General features: G+C 37.5%; 1 protein-coding gene across 10 annotated transcripts in view; it reads left to right on the plus strand.

Annotated features, from left to right (window-relative positions):
* The first annotated feature begins 319 nt into the window (after positions 1 to 319).
* Positions 320 to 23,932, plus strand: part of LOC121415137 (structural maintenance of chromosomes protein 6-like) — a 43,039-nt gene continuing 19,426 nt past the window's right edge. For 2 of the 10 annotated variants that reach the window (XM_041608260.1, XM_041608268.1), the window contains exons 1-10: positions 320 to 542; positions 5,461 to 5,668; positions 12,571 to 12,685; positions 13,919 to 14,024; positions 14,369 to 14,567; positions 14,997 to 15,077; positions 19,532 to 19,633; positions 20,873 to 20,986; positions 22,573 to 22,725; positions 23,511 to 23,599. In XM_041608260.1, the coding sequence (XP_041464194.1) occupies positions 505 to 542; positions 5,461 to 5,668; positions 12,571 to 12,685; positions 13,919 to 14,024; positions 14,369 to 14,567; positions 14,997 to 15,077; positions 19,532 to 19,633; positions 20,873 to 20,986; positions 22,573 to 22,725; positions 23,511 to 23,599 (1,205 nt within the window). In that variant the 5' untranslated portion in view covers positions 320 to 504. Of the gene's footprint in view, positions 594 to 4,939; positions 5,090 to 5,460; positions 5,669 to 12,570; positions 12,686 to 13,918; positions 14,025 to 14,368; positions 14,568 to 14,996; positions 15,078 to 19,531; positions 19,634 to 20,872; positions 20,987 to 22,572; positions 22,726 to 23,510; positions 23,600 to 23,932 lie in introns of those variants that run through there. The other 8 variants (XM_041608264.1, XM_041608265.1, XM_041608263.1 and 5 more) reach the window with 8 other exon arrangements.

Genomic DNA, 23,932 nt, shown 5'->3' on the forward strand with positions numbered 1-23,932 from the left:
TTTGTTCTGATGATTATATTTAGTGATTGTAATTCTTACAGACTTAAATTGAGCTTTGACCGAGCTTATAACAGTTTGCATACTATGAAGTACAAAAACGCACAGTTTAATGGTGGAGGTAACTAATCTTAATTATATTGCACCTCGCTATATGACAGGACAGACTAGTCTAACGCCGAGGACATTGAAGCGGGAATTAAGCACGACCTGGCGCAGATAATCTACCAGATTGAAGAGCGCCAACTCAACTCCAACACCAACCAACCATCAACCTCATCCATCCAAACAATCAATGCAATTACTAGTAGTGAGGCATGTCCCTTCCCCGGAAGCGTTACCACCTGGCCACCCCTTTCAAAAATGCATGGTTGCGACCGGGGGGATTCCCCTTTTTTATGCACGCACATGTATGCATGATGCTGATGCTGCACTAGCTGGCGGCGACGTCTGGCCTGGCGCGCCAAGATCATCAGTAACATCATCATCGCCGGCCCAACATGCCCAATGAGGCCTCATTCCAAATTCGAAGGAAAACTTTTTGTGTAAGTTAACCTCTTAAAAGCAAATGTGTTTGAGCAACAGCAGGCTTTCTGGTAAGTCGAAGAAACTGTTACTGTGCACTAACTTATAATGAAATTCGTTTTGAAGATTAAACCTTGCCAAACTTCCCAAATCTCGATCTCGTTGGTAAATTTCCTTTCCTACTGCCTGGTCCGACACTGTCGCTGACTGCTGCCGAGGCTGTCGCAGCGCAGCGTGTCCTGTCCTGGCTATAAAAGCCACACTCGGTGCACGCGCTATGCGGAGCTACCAAGTCTCACGCATTGTGCGTGAGACTCACGCATTCAGGGTCCGTCTCACGATCTCACGCATAGCACCGATTTTTCTCACGCATTGGAATCCGACAGAAAAAATAGAGAAAAAGTAGCATTATTCGCTAGATTATACGACTGGCCAGCCGCCTTCGCGTCTAGCCCGGCACTCGAGACGAATCGAGAGTGCAGTCAGCATGGTCAGAGCACAGCTAGTACGTGATACGATGAATCGCGAGCGTGCATCGCATGGTTTTGTAGTATGGATCGATATCATGATGAAGCCCATATCTCATGCGCGCGCGCCTTTTGGCAACGTACGAGTGTAAGTACTGGCGGCGCGCGCGCAGAGACGCCGAGTCATGAAAATCTCAAGCATAACATTTTTTTGAACTTGGCATCTCTGTAGTAACGCCGCTTGGATCCGCGGCATGCAGCAAGACTTTCACCTCCATTAAAATTTCTTAAAATACAAGGCCTAACCAGCTAACGTTAGGGGCAAGTCCACTCACACATTGTACATCGCGCGCGTTACGTATGGGACATTTCAGAGGCTTTAATGACCTGAAAAATAGTGTTTAATGACTCTGATTAGATTGAATACCCTCATGATGTTAGACATCTAGGAGAAGAATAATCATGCAAAAAATGGTGACATATGACCTCGACCTTGACCTTTTAGAGAGAAAAGATGTGCCGTTACGTATGGGACGCAGAAAAAGACAATTTTTCAAACTTTTTTTTCAAGTTGAGAATTCTCTGAAAGTATTTCATTTGACAACTTGTAACTTAGTGTGATAGAAGTCACAATACTATAGTATATCTAAGGCAAGTTTCATGTCATATGCCAAATACTTCTAATTACAGACTCTAATTAAACAAATTAATGACATGTTACGTATGGGACATTTTGTCCCCATAAAGAACGTACACAATTTTCCCTATAATTCAAATAATTGAAATAATTTAAAATAAAGAAATAACAAAAGAGTGTCATTCTTTTACAATGTTCTATTGAGACATATTTGAAATGACTGAAAAGGAAATTGGTCATTTCAACATTTTTTTTTCTTGCTTTTCATGGCTTCATGAATTTCTTATGTATTTCTATTGTTTTTTATTTTTTTCATATTTTTCAATTTTCACAATTTTTTTGCTTCAATAGTTTTCATTAATCAGTATTCATAACAAATTAGTCTTTAAAAACCAAAGAAAAGGTAAATAATCACTTTTTAGAGCACTCTTGAGAATTGTTTTTCCCCGGGGGGGCCACTTACATTGGCGAGTGGATACCATGCGCGACCAAAAAAACACGTAAAAAGGATGTCTTTTTCACGATAGGGCACGTTACGTACGTAACGTGATAAGGGTGTCAAAAACACAATAATAATGAAAAAAGGGTATCTATTTCACTAGGAAAATTACGTGTTTAGGGTCTAATTTGAGGAGATGATAAAACAAAATTAAAATGTTTTATAAAGGATATCCTTTTTGCCCCAGCACTACGTGTTTAGAGTCCGATTTGCGCGAGGTGTAAAAGGTGGGGTCGTACTAAACCAAATAAGGTAAAGCCGACGACCGAAGAACCCGTAACAATAAAACATTCCTGTACTTGTTTAGGGGTTCATTTCAGGGAAGTTTGCCAAGAGTATCGTTTTGTTTCCAATACTTGTTAAGGGTAGGGTTTCACATGCCAATACTTGTTAAGGGGTGTATTTTCAGAATATGGAAATTACGTGTTTAGGGTGCTTTTCGATACCTCCTGGTCGCGCATGGTATCCACTTGTGAATGGAAGTGGCCCCCCCGGGTGTTTTTTCCATTCACTTTGTACACAAATCTCCCAATTGACATTATGTGTACCGTAAGTAACGGTGTATTAACCGCACCCGTGTATTAACCGCACCCCCAACTTTGGACTAAAAAAAAAAAAAAAAAAATACTTCTCACATTTACATGCATATTTGAGGTACGAAGAAACAAAAACTAAGTTTAAGATTTCAAAGTTAAGTATCCAAAGAGATTACCGGTATGCGGAAATCTGCTGTTCTTGATCAATTCATCTACAAATGTTAGAAAGAAAGAACGGTCCCGCCAATATTGGCCACTTACACACTCACTCACAGTCACAGTGTACACACACACAGAACTGCCATTTCATTGCAAACTACATACAGTAGCAGTCATGCCAATACATCTTATCAAATTATGATCCGTGTCTTTCCCAGCGTAGGAGGAAGAAACATTCACATTTCTTGCATCACAACCTCACAATCACTTTCAGAAATTTGATGTTTTAGCATGAATTTTGGATACGGGATTACAGGAAAGTTCAAGAAACAAAGAAATTGACATTTTTTTCCAGTTGTTTTTTACGGCTTCGTGCCGTCTCTCTCGATCTCGTGCGTGGTTTACATGGTATCTTATGAAGAGCAAACAGGAAGGAAAAAAACGAGCTGGCGCGAAACGGAACTTTTAATAGCGCCAGCTTAAGTCGCACTAACCATTACAACGCAATCTCTAAGCTCACTCAACTCCCGCTCAGCGGTGACAAAATTTTACCGAGTATGCTTGGCGTCCCTTTTAACTTAGCCAGGGAACTTCACTACTTTGAATTGGCATTGAATTGAGAATAAAGTCAAAATTAGTGTCATGAAGGTGGGTGCGTTTGTTTTTGACAATATCTAATTAAGATCGTAATAATTGCTTCCCATTACCCGCGGCTCATACCCCTGTAAACGACATTGCCTGGGCGGCTACGCCCGGCCACTCGATGTGTTGTGAACTGGCAGACATCGTACATGTACGGGAGGGGTTACGGCGGGCCGGCTCAAACCCGTCACCGTGTATAAACCGCACCCCCGACTTTTGCTTCTATCCCGCCGAGAAAAAGGTGCGGTTAATACACCGTTACTTACGGTAAATGTCCCATACGTAACATGTTGTCCCATCCGTAACAATTTTTTAATTAACTCTTAATTAAAAGTAAACTCTATTTTTGAAACTTTTTGTGGTATAACATTTTCATACTTAATAAATAAGAACTTCCCAAAGATGCAACAATTCAAGTATTGTATTATGAGAAATAACTTAAAAAAAACATCCTCAATATGTGACGTATGGGACATTCCATCCTTGGACAAGACCTAATTTGCATAATTAATTAGATGACACCACTTTTTTTCCCTCAAAAGTAATAAGATGTTAGGGGGTCCATGTCCCACCTATGACTAAATCTCAGAAGTTTTGTTTTTATTTTCTATGAGTTTTTATGGTTGTCCCATACGTAACACCCATTTTAACAATTAAGCAAATTAGGTGCCCCAAATTAGCATAAATATGCATATTATCAAATTTTTCTTAATGAAATTTGAAAATTCAACACTTGGGCTTTCTTACCCCACCAAAGATAACTTCTTAAATTAAAGATGAAATTTTGCCTTCTGGGGTCTTAGATCTCAGGCCTATATTAAGGGAAAAGTTCACTCCACTGTGACAAGAGTTCCATATGCAACCCCCGCTGAAATCGAAAATAAAAACATGGAGAAGGTTCTAGAGTCGAGACTAGACCACTTAGCCAGGAGGCTTCTAGAGTAGAGAGTAAAAACATTACTAGTTACATATGCTTACTCTCAACAAAGCCACAGGGATTCAAATGCATTCATCTACACGTACCGACAAAAACCTCAAACTTTCGCCCCCGTGATTTCTACTTTCCTTGTAAAAGATCTAGCCCTAAATCATGTACATGGGATGCAACTTCATTTCCGACATTTCTACGATAATGATTTCATTTTTAAACAAGAATTCATTCAAAAAACAAAAGTTATGAAAAGACAGGAAAAACTTGCCACAGTTTTTACGTCGCCATCTTGATTTCATTGTCTTTCGCTTGGCAACAGCACGCAAATTGTGTGATTTTCTTGTGATGAATGATAGATCTACACCAAATTTTCATTGGTCGTGTTCTTCTCCTTCTTCTGATAAAGTACAGTCCACCGACTGGTGTATTGTCGTTGATGTTGATGTTGAATCAGCATCTAGTAAAAAGAGTCACCAGTCATTCATAGTCTCATAACTTACAAACAACTTCATTAAACACCTACCTGCACAAAATCTTTGTTTATAGGGTGTCCTAGTGACCTTCCCTGGAATCCTTACATGTTGAGGATGATTTTCTCGTGGATGCTGCCCACTCTTCAGCGGAAGTGACCCTATGACCAAGGTGTAGCCCTGAAGTAGGTTGATGGTCCCCGAGTCTGCGCACCTAACAATTTGAGTTAAGATTGAATGTGAATTTCTTTTTATTTCACAAAATCTTTCAAATAAAAAGATTCCTGAAATTATTATGATTAATTGTGCCAGATATCGTATACAAATTTGAAAGAAATATAGGATTTTCTTTGAAAAAATTTCGGGCAGTCATTTTCAGAATGAAAAAAAAATGGTACCCCGTGTCTGCGCACCCATTCACTGTGCACATGATTCAGGGATTTTGCTGAGAAAAGCTGCATTTTGAGGCAGTCACATGAAATGCCAAAAATCCATTATTTTTCCACCATTTTTAGTTGGATTTGTTAAATGAATATCTGTCTATTATTGCATTTGTAAAGTAAATTTAAGACCAGCTTTCTCTTTTTCACTCTTTAGACCTTATCAGCATAGTTTCTCCACAGGAACCCAAATCTTCATCAGCAACACTTACAGTGCAGTCATGCCCAAACACAAATCCAACTTGAAAGGAGGGCCGAAGCACAAGAGGGCCCACTTTCCATCCACCCAAAGTGACCTAGATGAAGAGATCAAGGAAGGGAAACCATCCAGCCAGTCTCAAAATACCAGTAATCAAATTGAACATGTACGTATTAGACAGCTGGCAGCCGTCTGTTTCGAGGAGTTTTTTACATGTAAAAAAAAAATTTCTCCTCGTACACAGACGGCTCGCTATCGTGCAGCCACCATTAGGGGACTTGCAATGCAAAATCCCCCCGTTGGGGCTCTTCAATTTTTGTCTTTAATGAATAAAATTTTGAAAATAAATGTGACCAAAGTGCAAATTAATATTCCCTCTTGGCATTAAGAGCCAAAAAAAAACGGAGAAAAATCAATTAAAGGGAACAAAAACAGTGACTTACCCCGGCTGTCGCGCAAATTCACTTCCCCGTTTTATCCAATCTTAAGTACATAAACATATGGCCATTGATTCCCATGTACAGATCGAGCTAGAACTTCGGTCTCTGTATTTGGTGAGTGAAGCCAACGGAGTTCAGCTCATGACGAAAATCTCGCGTTTGAGAGCTGTATACCCCATTTTTCCTTATCATCAAATCTCTTCTCCCAGTAATACAAATCCTATTGCCCTCAAGCATGAAATTTAAGTATAGAAACACCTGTTTCTTGACCTCGGTCCGAAGATAATTCACCCCAGCATCTACGGTCACAGCAGGGGGCCACACACGATGGATTGCAATGTGTGTAGTTCCGGCGAGCGCATGGAGTTCCATGTATACACGCGTTGATAGAAAGTTTTTTCTTCCTTTCTTTCTTTCTTTCCTTCCTTCCTTCCTTCCTTCCTTCTTTCTCTCTCTCTCTCTCTTCCTTCCTTCCTTCCTTCCTTTCTTTCTTTCTCTCTCTCTCTCTTCCTTCCTTTCTTTCTTTCTTTCTTTCTTCCTTCCTTTCTTTCTTTCTTTCTTTCTTTCTTCTTTCTCTCTGTCTGGCTGTCTAATTTTTTGTCTCACCTGCGAAGCAAAGTGAGACTATAGGCGCCGCTTTTCCGACGGCGACGGCGGCGGCGGCGGCGGCGTCAACATCAAATCTTAACCTGAGGTTAAGTTTTTGAAATGATGTCATAACTTATAAAGTATATGGACCTAGTTAATAAAACTTGGCCATAAGGTTAATCAAGTATTACTGAACATCCTATCAGAGTTTCACGTCACATGACCAAGGTCAAAGGTCATTTAGGGTCAATGAACTTTGGCCGAATTGGGGATATCTGTTGAATTCCCATCATAACTTTGAAAATATATGGACCTAGTTCATGAAACTTGGACATAAGGTTAATCAAGTATCACTGAACATCCTGCATGAGTTTCACGTCACATGACCAAGGTCAAAGGTCATTTAGGGTCAATGAACTTTGGCCGAATTGGGGATATCTGTTGAATTCCCATCATAACTTTGAAAGTTTATGGATCTGATTCATGAAACTTGGACATAATAGTAATCAAGTATCACAGAACATCCTGTGCGCGTTTCAGGTCTCATGATTAAGGTCAAAGGTCAATGAACTTTGGCCGAATCGGGGGTATCTGTTGAATTACCATCATAACTTTGAAAGTTTGTTGGTCTAGTTCATTAAACTTGGACATTAGAGTAATCAAGTATCACTGAACATCCTGTTCGAGTTTCAGGTCACATGATCAAGGTCAAAGGTCATGTAAGGTTAATGAACTTTGGCCATGTTGGGGTTTTTTGTTGAATAACCATCATATCTCTGTAAGTTTATTTGTCTAGTTCATAAAAAAGGGAAATAAGAGTAACCATGTATCACTGAACATCTTGTGCGAGTTAGAGTAGTATTCAAAGTGAGCACTGCTGCTATATTGAACCGCGTGATGCAGGTGAGACGGCCAGAGGCATTCCACTTGTTTCTTTCTAGACTTATTTTTCTTCATCCACCCCCTTTCTACACCTCTAAAGAACGTGCATTTGCCAATCATATCTGTAGTGAGGCCTATAAATGTCCTTTTCTCAAAGTTGAGGTGTAGGCCTATACATAGAACATTAAAATACAAAGACCAGCATTATGAATCATAATTTTTGGATAGCATTTCAATGTTCTATTCATATCTATTCAGAACGTTTTCTAATTCACATAGCAGGTGATCTTCTTTATCTTTATCTCCCATTATTGTTCTTATTTTGTAGGCCTATAGCCTGTGTATACGGTAAACCTCCCTCTGAAATACCTTTCTTGGTTTCATGTTTTCTTTCAGATTTGTTTCCACCCAGGCGCGCCGGAACACTTTCATTTTTTTTTTTTTTTGGGGGGGGGGCAAAATCCCGAAGGGGGCACAATATTTTTGAAAGCGTGAGATACGGAAGCGATCGAGCGGGAGAGGGTGTGGTTGAGGGTGTAAAAATTGAGTGTAAAAGTTGCGTTTCTAAGAGCATTCAAAAATAAATTTCTTGAGAATTAAACAGTCTTGGAGTTCTTTTTGCTCCTGTTTCCTCCCTTCTGACCCAGACTGGTGTTTCTTCATGATCAGGGTCGCAGTTCCAGCAAATTACGAGCCTTATTGCAAACTCTATTGTTTCAAACCAATGTAATATAGGCCTTTTAAAGACTTTAAGATGACAAACATGACCGTATGCATCCGGGGGCCGCCGATCGAGAGGGCAAAATTCACAAAATTCACCCAAAGTGTGCACGAAATCTTTCAATTTTATTCTAGAAAATGCAAAAGCTCCCCCATCACCATGGGCAGAAATCCCAGGGGGACAGGGGGGACGCGTCCCGAGTACCATTTTGGAAAGGGGGTACATAATATCAAATGTCCCCCTACTATTTGTGCTCTTTTATTATGGAAAAAATACATAATTTAAAATCGAAATTATACACATGTATCCTCGAATTTCGAAATATATATAAACAGATAGTTTTTGTTAAGAACTTGGTTAGGAAAAGAAAAGGCATACAGGCCCAACTATTCTCCAACTCTCATCTAGCCCTATATACCAGCCAAAGAGTGATGACATTGATGACATCGATGGCCATTGTCAATTTCATAACTAATAAAAATGATGAAAAAAGAAAATCGCCTCTGAATTTAGTGCATAGACGGTTAGACGAGAATGTTCCATACCCAGTAAAATAATACCTTTGTTAATCCGATTCACTTTCCCTTTATTCCAAATTTACTTGGAATATACTGAGAATATTTTCATTGTTTGCGTACTCAGTATAAAGAATAGTTTTCATGAGTTATGATTAATCCTTCACAATGAACTTTAACTATGCTTTATCCCCAAAATTTGTTTTTAAACACTCTATTAACGAGACTTATACTCCATTTTTACACAAAATTCCTGCCGTGGGAGGGGTCATCATAGGTAGATCAAGGGGCGAAGCGGCGGAAGGTGAGGCGAAAAATAAGAAGAAAGATAGGACCGGGAAGAAAGTTGCACACCTTATTCAAATCGTCTCCAGGGCCCTGTGTATAGGAATGCCATTCTTTTATTAGAGACTGATATAAGAAAAAAATGGACCCGGCTTCGGATCATCCATGGGCCACACACAACTGAACGGCTGCCATATACTGTATCAAGGGCCGGCAGAGTCTGCTGACGAGCGAGCCTACACCAACATGACCAAAGGCTCTCAGTGCAGAATAATGAGATCTGTCCTCAGGCTGAGGTCAAGCGAGGTCGCACGCGACAGAGATCAACTGACTTCACTAGCCGAGACCCCTATAACGACTACGAGAGACTGTTCTCGTCCTTATGTAAGGACAAGGTCAGTACGTGTTTCCTAGTTTGACCTCGGCGGCTGACTGGCACAAGAACATCACAAGTGAAAAGAGGCTCGTTATATACATGTAGGGCAGTTATGATTTGTATAGTTGTAACGACTGTTTTCGACTTTGCACCGTGGGGGAATGTAACTGTGACATTACCATCAGCCTAACTATCCTCCCCCTCTTTACTTTTAGCTCTCCATTGGCGTTTCCCCCCCCTTCTAGCTCTTTTTCTCTTTTCTCCCCCTTTCTCTCCTCGGGGCTGCGGTCGTTTTGACCACCTTGATCTGCCTATTATTATCTTTGCCTTCCCGACCTTATCTATAGTTTGGTACATGACGGAAGCATTGATTTTACGCTCCTTGGATTCACAATTTAGTTGAAAAAACCTCACATTTTTAATCACACGGTATTTCCCTTTCCTCTCTCTGTTCTGTTTTCTTTCCTTTCAATATTTCCGTATTTCTCTTTGAATTTTCCCTTCTCCCTATCCTTCGTACACATGCTCTGCTGGGGCCGGCTCGGAGACCTGCCTCTCCAGTCTGACTCTGAAGAAATTTTTGAAGTTGAACTTCGTCTTCGATTACTGAAACGATCTTTCCAACACTCCATCTTCCCTACTCATCAATCGCCTGAACTCGCTCTCCAACGATGAACATTTTGACTTACAAAAAAATTAGCACAACATATCTAAGTTAGACATTTAATGGTGGAAACTAAAAGTATAAACGACCCAAAACAAACGGTGGAATGGATGCAGCGCACATGGGCAGTTTACCGGAGAACCACGTATGGTGCAATAATACGTTTGCGATTAAAAAAATAGTTACAGGCATAGTTTGTATTTAAATTATGAATAAGACTTCGGGGTAAAAAAAATAATGATTTCATATTTTTGTGCATATCAGCAGCATGATTATTATACTTTGTATGTTGGTATGCCATTACTTCTATTTTTCGAACGTTAAGACTGTATCATTGCGCGAGTGAACCCATTTTCTTGCTGGACGGACAGAAACTATGCATGCATCGCGGTCCTTGCATGCGAAGCATACCGTAATTTTTATTCGCTTACTTTCCTTATTTCAAGGTCGATTTTCTTCGTTCGAAATTGAAAATGGACTAGTATTGGATGTCTGAATGTAATATGCCTTTGAAAACGTGATTAATATCGAATACAATAATTTCATTCCGAAGATCCTTCTACAGGCAGACAAGTCTTACGTAATAGCACAGCTGTTGTTTATCATTTCGTCCTTGGCTCAACGCTCATTTAGCTGGCCCGTGGTGGTGAAATCGAGACAAGGGGATTACCTGGCCAAGATGGGTTTATCGGGGTTGGAAAAGTTGTTTGAGATATCCCAAACGCAAATCGGGGTATGAGACCGCAGTTTGCAGTCCGAAGTGAGGTCGAGAATCAAACGGGAAATTTTCGTAATGTGAACAACCAACATAACAGAGACCAAAGCTGTTGGTCTATGTACGTATATACTGTATATGTATGTCGTGGCTGTTCTGATAACCACTTGTAATGGTTGATATAAAGTTGATTTGTTTGACCAACGAGTTCAAGCTGAAGTTGATTGTTGGCACCAAAAAAAAGAATATTGATTGTGAAATTATAATAAATGAAAAATTTGCGAGTGATAACGATTCACTCATTAACAAATAATTTCAGTATATATAACCATTGCTTTATCCACCAATACATGTGGTAATGCACTCTCATCACATTTAGCCAGTGCATTGGGTAGCATTAAAATTATGAATATATATATTATACAAATAGATCAGGCTTTGAAAAAGTATAGTGGGAATAATTTATCCAAGGTTTGGTCGGGCAATTACTATTTTTCCAGAGGAGCGAGGCCCGGAGGGAAATTGCTCGTCCAACCGAAGAAAGGTGTTTCAAAGGAAGCACCTGATATTTTTGTTTTACATCCTTTTGATACATTAACCCTAAAAAGACTGGGGGGGCTGATTCAGCACCCTCTCGACATTTTTCGCGATAAATCCGCCGCACGAAATTTTTTGACCGCATCACTCGCTGACTTTTTACTTTCCAGTCTCGCGCAACTTTTGAGACCAAAATTGTGACCCCTTGGTACGCGGTTTTAAAATTACGCAACATTTCGTAAGTGCATGCAGACCCAAAATTACTCAAAAACGTGAATTTGTGTACAAATCCAATGCAAATAGTGTTCTTAGCCAAAAATCATAAATGTATCATTATTTTTCCTTTTACTGCTTAAAATCAATTTTATCTTGTTTATGGTCAAAATAAAGTCCCCGACAATTTCCATTGAAAAAACAATAACAAACAAAAAGTCGAAAAATAAAGAAGTACATAAGAAATTTAGAAAACAATAGAATACATAAGAAAATAAATGTGATTTTGAAATTTTTATAAATCAATTTGATCAGATGCCTATGTAGAGTATGTGCAACAAAAATTAGCATTTCACTGGCATTATTTTATTAATTAGAGCAAACTTATGATTTCACGCATAAATTAGCATAACTAATGAGATATGAGATTTTTTGCAGAATTTGATGTTATAGTGCCATGGGTAACGCGTGTGCCAATTTTCGTCGCGATCGCGTGATCGACAGCCGAGATCCCCCCAGTCTTCTTAGGCATCGAAGTAGCCCAGTCTATTTAGGGTTGAAACTACGGATGAAGTTAAAGAGAAATTCCAGTAGTTGCAGTGAACACTGATTTCATGAGAAAGTCTGTAAAACAAGGCTTAATTGTCAGTATATCATCGAGGATCTAGATCTGGTACAGTTACATAAACTGAACTTTGTGAAATCTTGAAATCTACGCTGAAAAATGTTCACACTGAAGATCACCAACACAGATAGGCACACGTGGGACAGTGTATTAATATTGCTGGAATAAAGACCCGACGGAAGTGACCGAATCCGCGCTTATTTTGCTTATTTCTCAGCAATTACATAATTACTTCCAGAATCCTTTGGTACATATTTTTTATTCATACAAACAGACACTTCAGTGGTCATTGTATTAGATTCTGTCAAAAGTCATTTTGAGGTCGTTACCAAAACTGGAATTTATCTTTAATCTATGTGTAGTCTTGTAGATCAATACTCACTATGCTCCCAATAGTTTGTGCTAAGATGATGATTTTATGATACAGGGAACATGTAATCGATGCAACATTAACTGACTGTTTTGCACACAATTCAATGGCATTTTGGATTGTTTTATCCTTCTTAGATAGAAGCAGGGCTCGGAATCATCGAGAAAATATCACTACAGAACTTCATGTGCCACGAAAGGCTTGAGTGCAGCTTTGGTCCACATATGAACTTCGTAATTGGCTGCAATGGGAGTAAGTACATGTATAGTTGCTAGGGCAGAGTCAAGTAGGATATTTTTCTTTCTGGTTTTGAGTGGCATTTTACTGATCAATTGGTATACAGTGCTCCAAGTGCCAGGAATGGGAAAAATTAAAAGAAAGTAAGAATCATGGATTTTCATCAATGACTTCAAGGAATAATTTTGCTTTACAAATTTGAATAGCATTTTTGGTCATAAGAGAAAAGCTCTCAACTAACTAATCTACAGTCCTATGTAAATATATGAGAAATTGATTTGAATCAAAAGAGAAAAATCCAACAACCATAACACTGAAACTTTCATCAAAATTGGATGTAAAATAAGAAAGTTATGACATTTTAAACTTTCGCTTAATTTCACAAAACAGTTTTATGCACATCCTGGTTGGTATGCAAATGAGGAGACCGATAATGTCATCAACTCACTATTTCTTTTGTATTTTATTATATGAAATATTCTAATTTTATCCTCATTGTCAAGGGAAACAATGATTGATTCCTCCCTGAACATGTGGAATTAGCATTGTTTAATACGATATGGTTCAGTCAAGTTGGTCCTTATTGTCACTTATGTTAAACAAGGCAAAAGCAATTTTGTGTCTCGCCCACTTATGAAAATAACCAGAAATATCGTGATTTGCGAGGGTGGGCAAGAGAATTATATCGATACTTCATTGTGAAATGACTGGGATGGAATAACACTTGTCATAAGAGACTTGCACGTAAACTCTAATGTTGACCTGAAAATGACCTTTGACCTTACCATGTGACCTCTGACTCCAGCATAACATGCAGGTCCCCCAAGTCCATCTTCCACCCAAGTTTGATTGAAAAGCGACTTACGGTTGCAGAGTTAGGTGTCAGAAGAGAGTCTTGCATGTAAACTTTAACGTTGATCTGAAAATGACCTTTGACCTTACCAAGCATGTGGATACATGCACTACCTAATTCCTATATTATTTACTTGCTTGCTTGCTTGCTTACTTGCTTACTTGCTTACTTGCTTACTTGCTTACTTGCTTACTTACTTACTTACTTACTTACTTACTTACTTACTTACTTACTTACTTACTTACTTACTCACTCACTTACTCACTCACTCACTCACTTACTTACTTACTCACTCACTCACTCATTTACCTACCTACCTACCAACTTAATCACTTACATGCAATGTGGCTGTAAGGAATGTCCTTTATTGTGGTATTGTTCATTGCTTCCAACAGGTGGGAAGAGTGCGATGCTGATGGCCATAATTGTAGGCCTGGGTGGAAGACCCATCGTTCATGGCTGCGGGGTATCATTTCATCCCCTTGTCAAGGCGGGAAAGGAGTAAGTACCTAAATCTGATATGTTTGTGAAAAGTTCAGTTAAAGACACAAGATGTTTTACCAGTATTTTCACAAATGCAGACCTTATAAAGAAGTTACTCCACAGGGTAATCTACTTCATATCTCAGTAAAATTGGGAGCACTTTTTGTCATATCATGATGCTAAGTTGCTAACTAACATCAAGCCCAAAAGATCAAATGAAAATGAAAAGAAAATAATAAGACTGGATTTATGATCTAGCGATCATTGAATAGTATGAAACTTGTTTACTTCTGACATTCTGAATCTGATGGTGATAACTGCATCAAACCAATGGCTCCTTGTATACTTTGTTGATCTAACAGTGTTGCAGAAATATGCATCAAGTTACGAAATAGAGGAGATGATGCGTACAGGCCGGAAGTATACGGACCGTCCATTACAGTGATGACGAGAATACACAAATATGGCAATACCACCTACACGGTAATGCTTGCTGATGGTGAATTTGTATCAAGTAGTGACGAGGATGTGTCTGACATCGTGAAACATCTCAAAATACAGGTAAAGAATTTTCATTGGAGTTTATGGAGTGATTTCATTTATTCAGTTATTTCATAGAACCTCACATATTTCCTTCCAGTTATGTTTGCAGCGGGAACTCTTCAGGACTCTTAAATTTCTGTTTTACTTTTCGAATCTGGTGAGAATGAACTTCTAAGATGTAAATGTGTGAGTTGTTTCTCCTACTATAGATGCTCTCCAAAATCATTTTCAACAAGGCAAAAAAGAGTGAATTATTGAAACGGACAAAGACGGACTCACAATTATCTGAATTCATTAATCGTAAAGTAGTTTAGAAAAATGTACCTTTTCCTAGAGTTTTTTATTGTGCATGTCTGATCCTTTTCATTTTATTTTACGATGCTACTTTGTAAAATAATTTGTAATCAAGCAATCTTAATACATGTATTTTTTTTTATTTGTCCTCAGGTTGATAATCCTTTAACTTTCATGGATGAGGAGACCAGTAAAAAATTCTTGCTCAAGCAAAGTGCCAAAGACATGTACAAGGTATCATATTTCCTATTGTACAATGCCTACTTAGCTTGTACTTAAGCAAATGGGAGGCCGAGTGTCAGACATTTTGTACCATTGCACACGTACCATCCAAAATGCACTGTTGCACAGTCTTGACATCATGATATGTTTCAATTCATTGCACTTGGCAAAGACAGTTGCAATACGCGCAGAGATTACTGGCTAAATGCACATTGCTTTCCATAATTCTTTCTCATTTTCATAGGTAAACAGGAAAAATAGGGATTATTACCTATATAAGGTATTTTAGCAGATAAATAATAGTCATTTCGCTCACTACTTTCAATCCTTAAAAGAACCATGTTGCCCTCGTCTAAAGACTCGGGCCAATATACAAGTTGCGGGCGACGTATTTGTGTTCCCCTCAAGGCCAGTCAATATGATATAATCATCATCTATATAGAGTGTTCGAGCGATGCATTATAAAAGCGTATTTTGGTCTGCATCAATTACCTGTGCAGTATCAGAACGTATCCCTAAAAAAGGAACGAAATCCAACGAATATCCCATAGGCTCCTCCACTCCTGTGCAAACTTTGGTATTGAATATGAGAGCTTATTCAACAGTTTAGGGTGCGAATGCGTGAAATATACAATGCGTACATGTACAACAGTGAAAACATGATGTGTGCAGCATAGAGCACGAATACTTTTCATGACGTCATAATGAACTACATGCAAGTCTCATGTCAACAACCAAAATTGATCCTATGAAGTGATAAAGGCATAATAAGTGATATGACTTGTTAAATCAAATTTCTCCCTCTTTTTTTTGGGGGGGAGGGGGTGGGATAGATGATGATAATTATATTAGATGCTGTTATTTCATGAAATAATAGAAGTATTCCACTCGTTAGGGCCAATATTTGCCCAAACTCTTGGAATATTTCTTGTATTCCACTCTGAGCCATCCTATATAATATAATTATTTGTATTTTCTCTAAATTCCGAGGCATTGTACCACACAAATACCAAATATTGTTATACGTGCAATGGTGCAACATTTCGCATTCTGTGAATTTAAGTGACATTCTATAGCATCTTTCATTCACCTTACTCAATTGAAGAAATCTGCATAAACCATTGTTTCAAACCACTGATTCAGAACAAGTTGTAAATTCAGACCATGTAGGCCTGCCTCAGGCCTCGCCTGGCACAGCTGAGAATACAAATAGGTGATTCAATTGAATGTACACAATTTTATATTTATATTCTATTTCTGACAATTGTAAGTCCTGTGATACTTTTGTTTATAGCGCATGTGGGCAATTCCATGGAAAATGTTCACTTTAGAGAAAAAATGAAGTTTAAGATTTCACTTCAGCAGTCAAATTTTCTTAAAAAGTAATCTATGAAGTCTCAATTTCCAATAGAAAAATCGCAATATTGATAAAATTTAGTAGTTTTTTCCATCATCAAAAAAATAGAATAGTAAATTGCAAAATGTAAAAAATGTGGCTATTTTTAAACAATTCATCTTTCCTGTCTTTACTAAAAGCAAACAAGGTCCCAGAGGTCTCTTTTAACTTTTAAATAGTTGATTAATGTTTAAATCAACAGAAAATAATCGTTAAATTTTATGCCATTCATCAATTTTAGAGAAATCTGTCTTCAGATTTGTGTGATTTCTTTACCATTATCAGTGTCATGTCCGTTACGTTTTTCACTTAAAGTTTTCACAGCTTACAGGAAATTTGTCTAAAGGTACTGCAGATTCAGATTCTATGTTAGAATTAAACCCCCTACCATGTGTAGCAATCATTTTCCCTTACCACTTCTCATTTTCATAAAAATGGCGTAACGGACATGACAATTCGCGTAACGGACATGACGCCTTATATATGGCAAAAGGCAGCATTCACAAAAACAAAATATTAGGCTCAGTGTCACAGACTGAGGTCAGCCTCAATTGTTTGAGGATAGCTGAATGTAATATTTCCTAGAATCTGCATGTCAAGCTATTTTTAGAAGTTGGTGAATGATGAAAGTTCAGCTCTTGTTCTGGTAGATCTTTCTGAGAATTAACGGTATGCCACATAATATTAGGATAAGATGCAGCTTGATCTGGCAACATACTCAGATCACAATCTGCATCATTTGTGTTTGAACAAACATTTGATTATCTTAGGTTTTTGCACTGACAGTTTGGAGCATTATAAAACTCCAACTTGTGAATTCATGATCATTGGTGATATTACTTCAAAGTATCTGACTTTCATCAACCTCTATATGTACTTCTTCAGTGATGGCATGGGATCACATTTAAAAGCAAGTTTGTATTCAGATATCTGTGTTACATGATGTAGCTCTATGAATCCATGAATCTGCAGTGGCACTTTTTTGCAGTATCACAAAGCAAAGGGGCCGTGGAAAGAATGTGGCGCAATCAATAAATTATGTCATCATAGTAGTATTTTGGTCAGCCATAATCATGATTTGAATGATGTATCTTCAATTTTACACAAGCAGCGCGGACAATACAACAAAATTAGATACAGCCACATTTGTCAGCAAGCAAGATCGTACGATTTAGAACATCCAAGATTTGATGAAAGGATGATTATACTCAGGATGATAGTTATTTTGAATGAAAACAAAAAATCTCAGAAGCTATTTACAAACATTCTGATTACCTTTCAACTCATACATAATCGATAATGAAAAACCGGTTTCCAGGTACTGCTATTAAATTTTTATTAAAATACTTTAAAATACCATTTTTTGTAATCTTAAAACTGACATTAATACGAGTACATGTTCTTTATCATACAATACATTCCATAATATGTTCATCTTGGATTTATACAGGTCTGGTACATTTTGTTTCTTCTCACAAAAAATGAGATTTGGTCTGCTCAGTGTGCAGTAGTGGTATGATAAACATTGTATTCAATATAAAATTATCACTTAGGCTATAGCTATTAATTTAATGATACCTGCTAATAATATCTACATAATTTTCTTTAGAGTGTTAGTAAAGGTACTTTGCTGTTACATAATTACTTTCATTATTCATATTTCTTTCATTTTCAAACTAAGAAGTGCTGATGAAGTTCACTTCATAAGGGTGTCATGTCCGTTACGCTAGTATATTATCAAATATTAAGGCGTGAATAAAAAATAATCTTTTCTATCAACTTTTTCTCCTTTAATTAGGTGTGGTGGATGGTAGTAACTTGAAAATACTCATTAACTGTTGTTAACTGGTGTAAAATTAATTTTTCTAAATATTTTTTTGTTTTATAAATATTGTACAAAAAGACCCCCTCTCAAATTGCAAAATGATAGGAGATATTACAGATTACCAGTTATGATATGTCTCTCTAACCTCTAGCCTTAACATGTAAACAATTAGACTTGTACCATATCTTGTAATAAAATAATTATATTCGCTTACAAAAAGTGGACGAAACTGTCATGTCCGTTACGCTTCGTGTGTCATGTCCGTTATGCTACATTTTGAGCTAGGAATACAGAATGCACCGCAAAACTGTTGTTAAACACCATTTTATGGATAGAGCATGATCTTAAGATTAAATTAACATCAACGTCAGGTGCATGCAATCTAAGAATTCACAGGAATTTTGATAAGCAATAGGAGGTAAAAATGCTTCGTCCATTTCGTGTCATGTCCGTTACGCTCACGAAGAGTGCAATTTCTCCGCAACCGTTCAACGAAACGATTTGAAATTTTATGTGTACGTAACAGATACTTAAATGTGTCTGATAAGCTTAGTAACAATTATCAAAAGACTGCTAATTCTACTGTATAACTCTTTGAATTACAAAAAATTGTCTGAACGTCATGTCCGTTACGCTGGAATTGACCATATATAAATAACCATTATTATTATTTTTGCTAATACTATTATTAGTATTAGAAGTAGTATTATTATTATTATTAGTAGTAGTAGTAGTAGTAGTAGTAGTAGTAGTAGTAGTAGTAGTAGTAGTAGTAGTAGTAGTAGTAGTAGTAGTAGTAGTAGTAGTAGTAGTAGTAGTAGTAGTAGTAGTAGTAGTAGTAGTAGTAGTAGCAGTAGCAGTAGCAGTAGCAGTAGTAGTAGTAGTAGTAGTAGTAGCAGTAGCAGTAGCAGTAGCAGTAGCAGTAGTAGTAGTAGTAGTAGTAGTAGTAGTAGTAGTAGTAGTAGTAGTAGTAGTAGTAGTAGTAGTAGTAGTAGTAGTAGTAGTAGTAGTAGTAGTAGCAGTAGCAGTAGCAGTAGCAGTAGCAGTAGTAGTAGTAGTAGTAGTAGTAGCAGTAGCAGTAGCAGTAGCAGTAGTAGTAGTAGTAGTAGTAGTAGTAGTAGTAGCAGTAGCAGTAGCAGTAGTAGTAGTAGTAGTAGTAGTAGTATGTACATTTAAATGGTTTAAATGGTATTCAAAGAGTCAATCTCATTTATAATTATTATTTATTTTCTTCTCCCAACTCAGTTTTTTCTGAAGACAACACAGTTGGAGGAGACCTCCAGAGACGACCGTGAAATCAAGTTAAACAAGGAAACGATAGAAGACCTCGTGATTAAATTAAATGAAGTATGTCATATTCCATTGTTAGTTGGAGAAAACTTCTATCCTTGTTTTTTTTTCTGTCATCTTTGACCAGAAGATTGAATCTTCCGAATTGTTTCCCGCTGCCCATCTCATTTGGTGTAAAGTGTCCATGTTAGAACATCAAGCTCCCGTTATCAAAAGGAATGCTACTCATTCTCTTTCTCTTTTTTTCAGTACTTCGCCCATGTTGAATAAATATATATTCTTTTCATTTTCTCAATTTCACCTCAAAATTGACTTTCCCACTAGCCTTTCCAGATGAAGCACATGGTGATACACATGACTCTCTTATATATGATCTACTTCTGCAAACCTAAAAAGGTTATTTCTATCCTTCCAACATAATGTATATGTATATATAAATAGAGAAAGAGAGAGAGAGATAGAGAAGGGGAAGGTGCTGGCAAGGGAGAGATTTAAATATTAAAGCTTGTGTATAGTTTTGGTAAATCCACCAAAATGCACCTATCACTATTCCAATTTATTGCTAGCTAATATGAATGGATATGCCCTATAACAGTTATGATGCGGAGGATTTGAAATGAAAATGTGTTTTACAGGATAAATTTTGTGATTTTACATGGAAATTTAACTTGATCGGGTCACCCGATCAAATTAAAATATCTGTGTGTTTTTGTCTTTCAATTAAATCCTATTCCAAATCATGGAATGGGCTGAAACTTTCAAGATATGTTCTTTGTAACTTTTGGATATCTAATCACTAAATTTATAAGATAAGTGCTTGAATGCCTATTTTTTTAATTTAAAACAAGCATCGCTGATAGAGGGCGCTATATATCCAAGATTTGAATATTTGAAATTTTCTCAGAGAAGTGCAATTGGAAAAATATCTAACGGTCTCTACGCTTCAGTAAGACTGTCATATTAGATGATATTCGATTATCAATCACATTATTGACCCTTTACCAAAGCTATACACAGGCTTTAAAATGTTCTGTGTACCTGAACTTTGTATAAAATGTTCCTGCCTCAATTTTTTACCAATATTTCACACACACAAATGAAAATACAATATCTTTTTCAAAATGCACTCTTTTTCATTTCTCACTCTATTTTTATAACCTTTCTTTTTTACATTGTTTTTCTTTTGTACAAAAAATTGGGGAAAATGTATGCAAAAATGTAATCCTTAATGACACATCCTTTTTTATGCTGCCAAAATACCATTTCTTCTACCTTATCTTTTCACTTCATCAATAGAAATTACCTTTGCTAGAAAGGGAGCTCAGGAATTTAACACATCTTCAAGACCTAACTGAGAGAAAAGAGCCTCCCAACCAGTCACCTTTGGAACCTGGTGCAGAACCAGAAAGGGTGAGATGTCAAGACTGTGGGGAAAAAATTTGTTTTAAAGATAAATTCTAGTTTTGTGGTAATGATTTCAAAATGAGATCGTAAAGAATCCAATGATATGACCACCAAAGTGTCTGTATAAATAAAAAAATATGTGCCAAAGGATTGTGGAAGAAATTGTGTAATTGCTGAGAAATTAGCAAATAAGCACTTGATATGAGTCAAGCGTCGGGCCGACATTCAAAGCAATCATAATACACTGTCCCACGTGCGCTTGTCTGTGTTGGTGATCTTCAGTGTGAACATTTTTCAACGTAGATTTCAAGATTTCACAAAGTTCAGTTTATGTTACTACCAGATCTAGTTCCTCAATGACATAGTGACAGTTAAGCTTGGTTTCACACACTTTCTCGTGAAATCAGTGTTTACTGCAACTACTTTCATTTATCTTTAATGATTAGAGGATGCATAAAATGTATCAAAGCCCCAGGAAGACTCTCTTTATCTCGCCTGAACGAAGTTCGGCAGAGACCTACATGTAGTGATCACTTTTCCTGTTAGTCTATTGGTCTGGAGTCTGTTACAAAAATTTTAGTTTTCATTCTACTTGCTCACATTTCTTTGTTTCTGCATCAATTATGTTCATACTTGTTGCATATAAAATGTTGGTAATACCACATGTGAGCCCATGACAATGATGGGGTCAAAGGTCTTCTTGGGGGTCAAAAGGTCAAACGATATGAGGTCATGTCTATCCTTATTTTTTCAGGTTTTCGTTCAACTGGCACTCATTTCTTTATTTTTGCATCAGTTGTGTTTACACTTGGTACAGATACTGTAGCCCTTTGGTAATACCACATGTGTGTTCATGAGGATGATAAGGTCAGAGGTCAATTAGGGGTCAAAGATCATTTGATATTCTGTATCAAAAGCCCAGATCTCTTTTTTTCTATAAAGTAAAGCAAGGATGTCTTGTCAACTGTTCATCCCAGTAGATCTACAGTCATACTTGTATAGGTAATGCCTATGTAAATACGTAAAGAGAAGCAGAAAAAGTGGCCACGAAGGACAGGCGGTCTCTATAAAGAGGTTCCATAACATATTCTTTTCAAATAGGAGACAATTTTAGTGTCCACTGTCTAAAGACAAGTTTTCAATATAAAAGACAGATGGCCACTATTATTAAAGAGAGGTGTGAAAGTATTTTCATGTCAAGTCACATGTTTTAATTCTCCTGATTACCTCACTTTTAGAGATGTAATTTTATTTTGTCACCCCATCAGCAACTTTTATGTGTTTTGTGCCCCATTCCCTCCCCCCCCTTAGATTAAATTGTTATTGCGTATTGTTTTTAATGAGTACCACCTACCCTTCTTGAATTAAGAATTGTAATTGTCTGAGAAGTTGATCAACTTTAGTATGCGCCCCCTTTCCATATGAAATCTTTGATCCATTTCTGGTATGATTAGAGAAAACATGTATTCCTCCACCCCCCCCCCCCCCTCGCTACAGGATAGATTTAAGTACGCATCCCCTTTCCATATGAAATCTTTGATCCATTTCTGATTTAATTAGAGAAAACATGTCTTCTCCTCCTCCCCCGCCAGCTACAGGATAATGTTAAGAGAGTACAAGAAAGACGTGCCTTGATCCAGTGCCAAGGGGAAATATTGAGACAGAGGCTTGGTGATCTGTCCCCAAAACTGGACCAAGCTAATAACCATGTGGAGAAACTCAAGACAATTGTCAAGTCTTTAGAGGTATAGTATGTGTGTACATATGTGCTCGTAGGGTCGAATGACTTGATTCAACACCTTTTATTGGAGTTTGTAAAGGTGCACCTGTTTGACACATGCCGTTCCAAGTTCCATAGAGAGCTATTCATTTGTGTATTACTTTAATAAAGCTTCATAGAATCAAATCACAAAATAAGGTTTAATCACCAATAATTCTTTAATCAGTTAATAGGTGGATGTCATTTTATTACATCTGTGAATTCAAAGCCCAGCCACAATTATTCAGAGTAAGCAGGAATGAAGCAGAGCCAGGTGGAATGAAACATATAACAATTCAATAAATATTATAAGGGGTCAAATTCACGCAACTAGACTCAAGGCAAAATAAGCCACAATGGTGTCAGATTGAAAATTTGTGCTATATTCTTTGATATTCAAGGGGCATTCTAGAAATTCTGACTGCATTCCAAATGCATTCAAAATATTTGGGCCAACTTTTGTGGCCATCCCGAATGTTTTGATCGTTTTCAATACTTTCAAGATTCTTTGAAGTGGAAAGAATATTTGATGGTGTTCAGAGTACAGTTTTAAAGCATTCTAAGTATTCTTTCAAAATTTCAGCAGCATTCTGAACATATCGAAGGCATCGGTATAGAGCTAAATAGCAGAACAAAGTCTTGGCCAGCTGGTGGCTGAACAACGGTCATTTCAATCCAGCAGATTCTGTCTGATTCTGAATAAGTGTGACGGGGCATTTTTGTTTGGGTTGATCAACTCTCTATTGATTTTAGTTCGTTTGTATTTTTCAGATGGAGATCAAACTGGTCACTCCGCTCATCCGAGGTGAAGGATCTGATGAAAGTAACGTCTTGCCAAGAATTAGGGTTAAAAAAGAGAGGTAAGGGATTTAAAGTTCTTTTCTTTGAATCACAGATGTTGAATTTAAGGAGGAGGATGCACTTAATATTTCTTACTTGGATAGTACTGGGGGAGGGATACCAGACCTTTTGTCAGTGTGAGGTCAATCAAGCTATAGTTGAAAACTAAGAAAGCAGGGGGGGGTGTTGTCACAAAAATTTAAGTGTGACTTAGAGTTGCACTTCATGTCCAGTTGTGTGCCGTATGAAAAGCATCACCGCATTGCTCATATAAAGGGGATGCGCTGCTTCGTATTCATGAATCCGTAAGATTGACTAAGCATGACTTTTAGTCACATGACAGGTGTGTTGGC

Source organism: Lytechinus variegatus, chromosome 5 (assembly GCF_018143015.1).
Source record: "Lytechinus variegatus isolate NC3 chromosome 5, Lvar_3.0, whole genome shotgun sequence".
NCBI lineage: Eukaryota > Metazoa > Echinodermata > Echinoidea > Temnopleuroida > Toxopneustidae > Lytechinus > Lytechinus variegatus.